The sequence below is a fragment of the Mustela erminea genome, chromosome X (genome assembly GCF_009829155.1).
Source record: "Mustela erminea isolate mMusErm1 chromosome X, mMusErm1.Pri, whole genome shotgun sequence".
NCBI lineage: Eukaryota > Metazoa > Chordata > Mammalia > Carnivora > Mustelidae > Mustela > Mustela erminea.
The window spans coordinates 28,032,200-28,044,603 of record NC_045635.1 but is presented as its reverse complement, the minus strand read 5'-3'; the positions used below and the strand labels follow the sequence as shown (position 1 = coordinate 28,044,603).

The following is a 12,404-nucleotide window of genomic DNA, read 5'->3' as shown; positions in this document are numbered from 1 at the left end:
ATCTCCCATTACCCCTTCTTGTTGTGTTCCCTCTCTCGCTGTCTCCCTCTCTGCCAAATAAATAAAAATCTTTAAAAAAAATAAATTTTCTACGAACATTTAGAAAAGATAATGATTATTACTAATATGCACTGAGAAAGCATTTTTTGTATTCAAACATTTCATCATTTAGTTCTTGAAACTAAGTTTTGGCTACATAATTTGTGGGGCCCCATAAAAAATGAAAATGCAGGGCTTGTTGTTCATATTATTAAGGATGTCAAGAATGTGAAAACAGAGTCTGAAACCAAGCATGGGGTTCTTTGAGGGAGAGTACTTGGGTGACTAAGTTGCACTACCTAAGAAGCCAGCCCTGTTTGCAACACCCTCGTGAGAGGTGCATTATGATTCCCTACAAAGAAATGAAATCAAAGCTCTTAGAGACAAATGAACCTACCCTAAATGCTACCCTATGTGAACTTTGGACCTGGGGTTTGAGAATTGTGGAGCCTGACTCAAAGACTCCCACTTTTAATCACTGTAAGAAGTCTAAACAAACTGTTTTCCAGTTTTACTGGATGGTTAACTGACAGATCAAGGGAATAGTATTTAAAAACAAATGCATTTTATTTTCATGAGGACACTTGAGTGTCATCTCCATTATACTGATAATTAAAATAGAAGTGGGTGAGGATGGGTGAAATAAGTAAAGGAAGTTAAGAGTACATCTGTATTGATGAGAACTGGGAGATGTGTAGAATTCTTGAATCATTTTATTATACATCTGAAACTAATACAACACTGTATGTTAATTACACTTGAGTAAGTAACAGTGGGGAAGGCGACTGAATGAAGGTTTAGTTGGGTGGACTCAAAGTTTGTCGAGTATCTCTCAAACTATGTTATATTCTAATTTTGCCCCTGCTCCATTCAACATTGTAATGGAGGCATTAAGTCATTCTTAGTAGATTTTCAGCTGTCCTAATGTTCAGTTATTTTAATATATTTTGATGACATACTTCCATAGTTCTAAAGATCCATAGGTATGATAGACCTAAAACAACAATTTGGACAGAAAAATTCTGGAAGTTTTCTCTGCCTGGAAATGCAACATTTTGCAGAAAATGTTTTTTTGTAGAAAGTTGGAAAATAGGAAGAACAGAGAAATATATAGTCCATAGTAGAAATTATCTGTGCTTTACCTGCCAAAACATAAGCACTGTGTGTGTTGTTTACTCTGTACTATAATATAAATATTTTCCTGTGACATTGAAAATGTTTGAAACATGTACAATAACTCTGTCACATGCATGTACTATAATTTATTTAAGCCAAGTACCTGCTGACATTAGGTTGTTTCCAACATTTTTCCATTATACCTTATCCTGTGAACAGGGATAAGTATAATATGCAGCCTGTAGCATCAGCATTTAAACATGAGGATACTGGTTGAGGGAAATTTGTTTTTGTAACATTTAGAAAGAAACTGCCTTGATTACTATATGTTCAGTGCAGGCGATCATTGTTGCATACTTATAATTTTCATGTGTCACTCACTTTGTCTCACAATTATCTGTGTGTTTGTCACCTTGACTACTATACTGTAAGCTCCCTAAAAATCAAGATTCCATTTTATTCATTTGTGTGTTCCGTAGTGATACATATATAACATAGGCTGGAATTTAATTAAAACATGATTCAGCTGCTGAGTAACTCATACAATTTTAGGTTGTTTTAATTAAATATGATGTCCAAAGTCAGGAAACCTAGGTTTTGGAGCACCAAAATCTGATTAAATCTAACTCTAGCAAATACCTGGTATTTTAAAACTTGGAAATAAGATTTGTCAGAGTCGTGATTTCAACCTTCAGGTCTTTAAGACTGTTGGATAGAAACAATACTCGGTTTACTCTGTGTTGGTTCAGGATTCAAAACAAACTTTAAATGAACCAAGTCAAAATAAGAGAGGCTTCTACTACCTGTAAAACCTTTGCCAATGGGAAGATTGGCTGCCGTATTCTGGAAGGAGTTATCTGCTTCTGGGAGTAGTAAATCCTACAGTAAGTGGAAGGTTATACTAAATGACCTCCATAATCCCTTCTTGTCTGTATTTCTAATGATTCTAACACATAATTAAGTGTTTACAGCCAATAACTAAAAGCCATAGGGAAATTTAGTACATAACCATTTGGTTTTTATTCTGCTTATATGGAATAGCTATTGAAAGTATTCATTTGTTATATATAACAAATTTTATCCTGTGGTTACAGGGTCAATGAACAGTTGTTGTTTTTTTTTTCCATTCTTCCATCCCAAAGGAAATGAAGGAGTATTTTCAATTATAGTACAGTAATGACTATAGTATAGAACAATTCGAAATTTATGTCTTACTATTATTTTATTAAAAATGATTGCTTTTTCTAAGAAGGTTTGCTATATTTCTAAGTGCCTTTTTGTAGTATATGAGGTTGCCATTTCTCCTTACCTTACTCTTGGTGGGCCCATCTATCCAATTTCGTAAGTATCAATGAGAAAATATTTTAATACTACAGAAATTAATTTCACAGCCAAATATTCAGTAGCACACATGTTTCATAACATTCGATACAACTATAAATAGTATGTTTGCATTTTCATGATTTCTGCCTTCTGGTGCCTCCACATACAAAATTAGAAAATTTCCCCCTGAACTGTATTCTCTTCAAGCCATCTTCATATGCAAAAAAACTTGCTTATAGTTAAAAAGTACTACTCTAATAAAATTAAATGCTCTTAGAATCCTCCTTAAAAATGACATTTTTTTAAATTAAAGGTAAACTTAGTTTCATCAAGTAATGATCATTTTGGATTAAGGACAATTAGGTTTGATCTTCTATTTTAAGCATTTTTTTTTTAACAACTGTGTTACTTTCTGCCTTCGTTTTGGTGTAATTTGTCAATGGACTCTATAATTATTGTTTGAGGCTCAATGATCAACTCTAAATAATGAATCTATGGAGAGCTTAAAGAAGATAAAACTGGTATTGACACAGGCAGAAACTCAGTAACCTGTTAACGTCCTTTAAAAAAAAAACAAACTATTTAGGCTACCAAAATAGAAGTCTCTAAGGCCTTGACATATGTAAGGGTAGCACATCTAAAATGTATTTGTCAAAAGCAATTTTTACACAAGGCATTGTGACAAAAGATTTCATTACTCCCATGTCAAATTGCCTCTTTGGAAGTTGCAATAAGAAGATCCTGAGGCTTCTCTGATTTCCTCCCATTGAAGGAATCAGTCATGTGTGAGCCATGGAGGTTAACCCAAACCCTTTCCGGATTTCTTTGCAAGTTCAGGAAAGTCAGTCAAAGTAATCTTGACTTCAACCAGATCCCTGGCTTTGTGTATGTCAAGTAACTGTAAGTGAATCTAATGCTGGCCTATTTTGGTCTCTTTGTAAATAGGTCTTCCAAATGATTTGGATTACTAAAAGTGTAATAATGATCAATATCCCAGCAGGTAACTATTCAGTTCTAATAACAGAAGGGCTATGAGACGGAGAGTTGATGGTTGAGGAATGGAAGGGTGTCTCGCCATTATATAGCTAGTCTGGTAATGCCCACTTACTGAGATGATAGCCTCTCATGATTTAGGTCACACACCATATTATTCCAAGGAGTGATAATCTATGTTTAAAAGGTAATTTTTAAAAGTGTGAGCACAAAGTTAGTATGATTCTAACCCAGGAAGTATCTTTAATGTTAACTTTGGAGACTCAAATATTTTAATATACTCATTAGTTAAACAAGGGTAATGTGCTTTTTAGCTTTTGAATAATATTCAACTTAAATGCACTGGACTAATAGACACTTTACATTGACATTTTATTATAATTTCATTTTTAAAAAGATTTTATTTATTTGACAGACAGAGATTGCAAGTAGACAAGAGAGGCAGGCAGAGAGAGGAAGGGACGCAGGCTCCCGGCTGAGCAGAGAGCCCGACGCGGGGCTCGATCCCAGGACCCTGGGATCATGACCTAAGCTGAAGGCAGAGGCTTTAACCCACTGAGCCACCCAGGTGCCCCAACATTTTATTGTAATTTTAAAGGACATTGTACTTATTTGATTAAAAAGTCACTTATTGTAAAGCTCAAATGATTTTATTTGAAAAGGTGTGGACTATAATTACTATATCTGATTACCAAGGATGCATTCAGCACACTAATAAACATCTGTAGTCGGTCAAGGCAGTGAAATTGGTGCTGGGATACCTTAGTAAAATTTACATTAACGTGATAAACACTTTAAACAGCATGTTTAATTAACTGTCAGAATGACACCGTAAATTTTGCTCTTTTGCCCCCACCTTTATTTTCCATAGCTTGGCCAATAAATTGAAGAGACACTAAGTTTACTTCCAGTTTTGAAATTACTTTCCTTTGTGATTTAAGTGAACATAACTTAAGTCAGATAAAACAATTTGATTTGGGTTCAATATGGTGCTATTTTGATCTGAAGGTCAATTTACCAACAAGCAGGAACAGTTTCTCATTATTTTCCTTTGCCACTCCAAGCAGGCTTTACTGAAGTCTTTCAAGCAGTGTGTGACCTCTGTTTCAATACTTCTCGCAGATTTCACAGGCTGTCACCACCGCTCAGCCATCACTAACACAGACAACTGTAATGGAAACGGTAACTATGGTGACCACGAGGGAACAAATTCTGGTAAAACATGCCCAAGAGGAACTGCCACCGCCACCTCCCCAAAAGAAGAGGCAGATTATTGTGGATTCTGAAATTAGGAAAAGGTGAGAGGCTCTTATTCATGGCTTTATCCTCAAGCAAAAAATAATTATTAAGCAGGAAAACTCATTTATAGCTGTTTAGATGGCAGTGTTTTTAACTTAAACAATATTTCCAGAAGCCTCAGGTGCCTGTCATGTCAGTTCAGTTAGAAAATTGTGATATAAATTTCAAAATTTGCCGAAGGAATCACCATCCCAACAAAAACTGAATGCTCAGTGGAAATATTGTTTTCTGGATTAAAAGAAGAAACCACATGTAATGAACTGCCATGAACCCATTTTATCCTGAAAGTTCCTTCCTTTTTTTTTTTTTTCTTACCAACAGCCTACTTGTTCAGTGCCTCCTTTTGCATTAAATGTCTCCCCCCTCCCCAGTAATGGAAAGTACATTTTCATGAAAAAGTACACCTATAATAGATGAGATCCATTCTGCTAGTTTACGAGAACATAATGTCTCAATCTGCACATCCTAAATCAGGAGTAATTACAGAATAGATTTCCTGTTCTTTGATATTTTTAAAGTCTTATCTTGAAGGTGTTAGAATTTTTAACTCATCTTTTTGTGGATATTTTCAACTAGGTGTTATAGATAAGTTAGGTATTATGTACCTCAGTGGCTATGTTAAAATGATGAGAATAAAATTTCATAAATGCAAGACTAGCATGAAAGTCATAAAAAGGTACAATTTCTTTTTCATTCCAATTATTATCATTCTAAGATTAAGAAAGAACATTAAAATCTGCCTTATGTTTCTAAGCAGCATATGTTTAGGAATGCACGGAACACTTGACATTAGAATTTATGTATACAAGGGTGTAGAAGTATGAGAAGAGCGCATACTCAAAAATAGCACATCAGATGTTCTAGGCAAAGGAAAAAACCACCTAGAGAAGTTACTCAAGTATATTATTTGGGACTTTCAATACTTCTCTTTAAATCTGTGATTTATAACCTGCTCTCATAATTACACAGTGAACTGCTAGGCTTTTGTCCCTGGTTGTGTCTATGTGGCTGAGTGAATCCAGCAGACTAAGTTCATCTTGCTGCCAGTTTTTTATGGCTCATGAGCCGAGAATTATTTTTACACATTTAAATGGTTAAAAATAATCAAAAGAAGAATATTTCCTGACATGTGATAATGTATGAAATTCAGATGGCAGTGTCAATAAAGGTTTTATGGAAACATAGTCGCAGTCATTTATTTAGGTATCATCTGAGATGGCTTTCACATTGCAAAGGCAGGGTTGGGTAGTGCTCACAGAGACTGTCTAACCCAAAAGCTCTCCAAGAATTTTCCAAGGAGAGCAGTATGGAAACCTACTTGTCTTACCCTCCTAATATATTCAAGATTGTCCTAATACAGAAATTAGCAGCACAAGTTGATTCACATCAGTCTCTCTCTTGCCTCCTGCCAAGCATATTCTTGGCTTGTGTTTAGGGAATGTATTTGGTTAAGAAAAATGTGTTCTGTTACTTTTTTGTTTTCAGGAAAGTGTGGCCAGTGGCGAAATATTTTGTCTCTTAAATTCTGTTTGCATCATATGCTGTCAGCAATTTTTGTAAGTGCCTGAAATGAGGTGACCAATGAAGAACATCAAGTATATATTACTTAAATAAAAACTTTCAGACTTACGGATGGTTTTTTAAATGTGCTCAGTGCTAGATTAAATGCTTTATCTGCACAGTGTGTTTATTCTTCCTAATTACCCTACGGGATAGTATGGCTATTATTACTATTATACACAGCTACAGAGTGCGTGAGCCAGGATTTCAACTGAGGGAGCCTACTACACAACCTAGACCGGGTACTAAAATGTTTCTTCAGCAGATATATGGTCTTATATCTTGGTTTCTCTGAATCCATCCCAGGTTATACCTTTTGTGACATCATAATTATATATAACACCAACTTTCAAATATGTCCAGATTTGGACAGTACAATAACATGGATGCTTTATATAAGACTCCTGATTGATAAATTTCTACTGAACAAAGAACACAAACAAGTGAATAATTAGGACAGTTCATTTCAGTTAGTGATAATTGTCTATAGGATGGAATCTGGTTAAAATACTGTAATGGTTCAAGAAGCATTGTACAAACGTGACTGTAAGCTTTACGGTAGCTAGTGTCCATCTCTTGTCCCATGTGAGAACTCCTAGCATTTAACTGTCAAGACTATAGTCTTGACAATCTATTAAATACTCATCTTTTAAAATGATCTACTTTTTCAGCTTCTCTGACACACTGCTTATTCTGTCCCTACCACAGACTTGTTTTCTAATAAAAAGGTCTGAGACATTTTGCCTAATCATGGTAGTATCTCATAAATTCATGATTTCAGCCTCTTTCAATTTCTTTATTCGAATTGCTTCTTTACATTAATTCAAGTCTGGCTGTAAGTAAATGACTCCAAGATCATACTTAGAGTTCCCTTAAATTTTATGTTTATTTCTTTGAAACTATGTTCTTCTACTTGTGCATCTAGTCGGTGCTTCAGGGTTTTGTTTTGTTTTTTTAATCAAATGCAAACAGCTGTTGCCTCCATTTAACCACACCTAGTTAATGTGACATTAAAAAATATTTTATTTATTTATTTGAGAGAGAGAGAGCATGAGAGCATGCATGAGCATGAGCCAGGGGGGGAGGAGCAGAGGGAGAGGGAGAAGCAGACTCCATGCTGAGCTGGGAGCCCCACGTAGGACTGGATTCTAGGACCTTGAGATCATGACCTGAGCTGAAGGCAGATAAGTAACCCACTGAGTAACCCAGGATGCCCCGAAAATGGGGCTTTTAGGCTGATCCTTCAGACCTGAGAGCTTTGTAACTCAAGTTGCCCCCCAAATAAAGCACAAATAACTTCTGAAGGTATTCAATATTATTGTCCTAGTTATTTTATTTATAGCTTCCCCAGAGTCTTTCCACCCCAGCCGGTAAATTCCATTACATTCTTTATTTTTTTAAAGATTTATTTAATTTAGAAAGAATGTGTGCACAAGTGGGGGGAGGGGCAGAGAGAGAGAGCCAGAGAGAGAATTCCCAAGGTGACCCTCCGTTGATCGTGGATCCTGACACAGGCTCCATTCCAGGACTCAGATCCTGACCTGAGCCCAAATGAAAAGTCAGCTGCTCAACCGACTGAGCTACCCAGGCACCTTTACATTACATTCTTTTGCTATATGCCTTAATGTCACCCACATAAATTTTTCTCATCACCGATTACAACAAAGAAGTCCTGTTACTATTCTTCTGTATGCTTTATGTGGATATGGTATGGCATATAATAACCAATGACTATTTATTTTTTTTGCCTTTGTAAGTGTTAATTTCCCTTTTTTATTTAAATTCAATTAGCCAAACTATAGTACATTAGTTTTGTTTTGTTTTGTTTGTTTGTTTATTTATTTATTTAATGAAAGAATGAATAATGCAGTTCAATTAATTGAGATAAATAAAATTTTATATTCCAATCTTTGCACTTCAGAATTTTACCTAGTTCTTCATGGAATTGTTCTTAATAAGAAGCAAATGGACATTCTAATAATCTTTAGTAATTCTTTCTTTACCCAAAAAGATATAATTTTTTGCTCAAAACTGTTAAGGGATTTAAAATTCAGCTTTGTACCACACCAGTTTTTTAAATATCTAAGATGTTCTGAAAATAAATAAAAAAATAAAAATAAAAAAATAAATATCTAAGATGTTTAGTTCATTCCTTAATAACTATACAGTTTCTACTTTTTTTGTATTTACTGCATAAATTGTCGTTCTTATACTAAGATATCCAAAAATGCTAATGATACTGGGTCAGAGGGTAATTATTTTTAACAGCAATTTATCCCTGCAGTTCAGTAATATTATTTTACATATAGGTAATTACCAGAGTATGGAACTCAGACTATGTTAAAACTAGATCTATTACGTAGTTAATTGGAATTTATTGAGGAGATTAGTTCCTAATCATATGGCAGTTATTTTAAGAGACTTTCACAACAGCTTTCATTTACATTTTTGTATCAACCAGGGGAAACCAATGGCAAAATGGATCTTTTTCTTAGGTAAATGCCATCTCAATAAAGATAATTTTCCCAAGTAGAGTGTTAATAAATGAGTATCTTTGACCTGCAGGGAAGTATAGAGACATTTAGAAATACCTTAATTCGCTTAGCGTTTTACTCTTCTCTAGGCTAAGCAGACTGAGTGTGAACTTTGCTTTCTCTGTTTCTTGTACGCTTACTAAGTTGCAGAATACATTGACTGGGCAATTGCACACCTGCATTATTATTTTAGTTTTTGGTTTTCAGCTTGATCATGTTTGTGTTTACTTTCTTATGTCTGTCGACTGATATTCATTTATGTCACATAGTTGGGAGGAAGTTAGGTAAGTGTTAGATAAGACCCTTTCTAGAAAAGAAAAAAGACTCTGCAGTTTTATAAGATTATAGCCTAAAATATTTTTGTGTTAGATATTTATTTTTACTTTAATTCCCAAATTATAATCTGGAAGTCGTAAACTAAAACACTTTATTTAACTTCAAGAATCTATTAAATGATTAAGATGTCTAAGCTATTTTTTTTTAATTTTCTATATGATAAATTGATCTTAAAACACTCAGGATATTGGTGTCAGCAATAACATTTTTGCCCCTTGGCATGGCCCAGAAAAATGAAACTTTGCATCTTTTATCTAAGGGGATGAAACTGTAGACTTGTCTACAGTTACAGGTTAATTGAAATCCAGAAAGGTTAAATAACTTGCTTTCAGTTGCAAAATAAGGACTAGTGCTGAGTCTCCTCATTTCTATTCCAGTGTTATAGTTGCAATGGCTTGCTTCTTTTTATGTATTAGAGTCAAATGACCTTGGTAATAGACTCAAATTTCAGTTTAGGAGCTTGTTTTGGGTGAAGAATAGAAACCTTACATACCACCTTCAGATATTCCAAAAGATAACCACCTGTTTCAGGTTCTTAAAATTATTTTGTCATATAAGTCAAGAATAAGCCAATAAATATGTTTTGGGGAATGTAGGGATGTGAATTCTAGAGGCCTACCAAGTGACCAGAGAACACTTAGAGCAGCAGCCTTCTTAGTGCTGTGCATGAAGCAGCAGCATCACTTGGGAACATATTAGACATGGGGATTTGGGGGGCCCACCCCAAACTTGCTGTATCAGAAACTCTGCAGGCAGGCCTAGGAATCTTTGACATGCTCCCAGGTCATTCTGATAAGCTGTAAAGTTTGAGAATCCTTGCACAAAAACTGTGGATCTCATATATTAGCATGTATCAGAGGAATCATCTGGAGGGCTTATGAAAAGACAGATTACTTGTCCCTACCATATTTAGTTTCAGTGGATCTGGAGTGATGCCTTGAAAGTCTTAATTGCCAATAGATATCCAGGATATGCTGATGATTCTTGTTCAGAGCCCACATTTTGTAGATCAGTGTACTGGAGCATCATCTCAGCTAAACCTGACTCTTGCTTCTTTTTCCCCAAACTGACCTCAGTGATAGGAACCACAACTCCCAGTTAGGCTAAGTGATGTTCCCATTCCATCTTATGACACCTCTTTTGCTTAGGTTGGAACGATCTATTTATATGCCTGTCTAACCCACTTGACTTAAGTGGACCCTTCCCTGGACCAGGGTCCATATCTTAGTCCTTACCTGGTTAGGGCTCTCCTATACAGTAGATATCTGATACATGCTATAAACTGAGACACATTATAATGGAAACTGGCCCCATGTTATGGTATACATAGCTCTGGCTGTCTAGATGCAGCAGGTGTAGGAAAATGTGCTCTTCAAGAATGTAAAGTCATAGAGGGATGCCAGCAGGAAGATCTGGGACATGTAGTTTTATTTGTCCCTGGGGTGATGAAAATGATAGTCAATTTATTATTTATTCGTCTCAAAGAAGAATCATAGCTGAGTGCCAGGAAAAGATGATTTTTAATCAGAAGATCTGAGCTGCCACTACCTACTTCTAATACAGCCCCAAAGCTGTAGTCGTCTACATTGAGCCCTGAAACTGCTCAGAGCAAGGTCACCAGAGAGCTCTGTAATTGCTGGCTCCAAAGGTCCCTCTTCAGTACCTGTCCTTCTTGACCTTTGTGCTGTGCTTGACAGTGATGATTAGTCCCTTCTTGAAATTTTCTTCTCCCTTGGGTTCTAGAACATTGTTCCCTCCTCTTTCTTTTCTCCTCCTCACTTTCTAACTAAGGCTTCTCAGTCTCCTCCTCTTGTCTTTTTAATAGCCTCCACAGGATTCACCTTTTGCTATCATTTTCTTCTCACAACATGTTCTTTCCCAAGGCAGTATCATTTGTAGTCTTGTCTCTATTGGCCACCGATATCTGATGATTTCCAAACGAATATCTCTATCTTGACCTCCCTCCTGTTGTTCCTCTGTGTGTGATCTACATGTTTATTGAGCATTTATACCTGGCCTTCTTGCAGAAGTTTCAAATGTGGTTCTGCAGTTGGATTGCACAATTTTAGAGAGCACCATTCATGTCATAATTTCTATAAGCAGCACCTTCTGGAGTTGTGCAGTCAACAACCTGTGTAGCCTCCTACAGTGGTCCTGATATTTGCCACCCCAGTAAATCTGTCCAAGTATGCCTAAATTTTCTTGCCTTTGCCCTTTCCTTTTTATCCAGGGTATCTTCATTCTACTTTAGTTTCTGATAATTTTCTGCCTGAAATTCTTAACTCATTCCTCTGCCTCTACTTTCATTCTTCTTATTCATACACTTAACAGCCTCCTGAGGGCTCTCTGAAAATGCAGTTTTAATTAGATCATTCCTCTACCTGTAATTCTTGAAATGCATGGCACAAAAATTCCTTTCTGATCTCGAGCTGCCTAACTCCCCAGCTTCACTCCCTTTGCCCTACCCATTTCTTTGTATGCCAGTGCTCCTCAAAATAGTCTGCAAACTGTGCATCACCAGGGTACTGTGAGATAAGGAGCTTGGGCTAGAATATAAATCAATGCACTGCTTCCTTTGTCCAGAAAGCTTTGCAATTAAAAAGGAATCAGATGAAATTGTATGCTTAGTGACTTAGTGGATTTGTATTCTGGTGACTTTTCTTGTCGCAGACTACTAACAAATAGTTCACAGATTGGCCCCAAACTGCATTTCAAGTGACACTGCCCTCTGCTCAGCTTTAATTAACCACTCTCTGATCGCCAAATATCCCATGTTCCTTAAAGCTTCTCTTTCTTTACACCTACCATTCTCTCTGCCTAAGGTTATCTTTTTATCCCTTTCCCTTTGTCTACTCTCACATTCCTTCCCCCTGCAACACCCCCTTACCCAGTACCTTGTTTCTCTGGTAACCCAACCTCCCAGGCATTTCTTAGCCTTGTTAATACTTCCGTCAAAACAGTTACAGAATATTACTGTAATGATTCTGGTTTTGTACATCTGCATCTCCAGTAAACTCCTGGAGGCCAGGAGTCCTTTATTTTCAACTCTAGACTTATAGTGTTTGACCTAGAAGTTAGCACATCGCAGGTATTCACTAAATATATGAATATTTATTCTTGGGATGTTGAATGGATATTTTGGCACAGTCTTATCAGGAAAACAGAAACCATTCTTGGCGTTGCAAAGAAAGGAAACCTAACACA

The 12,404-nt window shown here is 36.1% G+C and overlaps 1 protein-coding gene across 5 annotated transcripts in view; it reads left to right on the top strand.

Annotated features, from left to right (window-relative positions):
• DMD (dystrophin) overlaps positions 1-12,404 on the top strand; it is a 2,094,983-nt gene that overhangs the window by 669,284 nt on the left and 1,413,295 nt on the right. For all 5 annotated transcript variants that reach the window (XM_032330377.1, XM_032330378.1, XM_032330375.1 and 2 more), the window contains exon 17: positions 4,594-4,769. In XM_032330377.1, the coding sequence (XP_032186268.1) occupies positions 4,594-4,769 (176 nt within the window). The remainder of the gene's footprint in view (positions 1-4,593; positions 4,770-12,404) is intronic.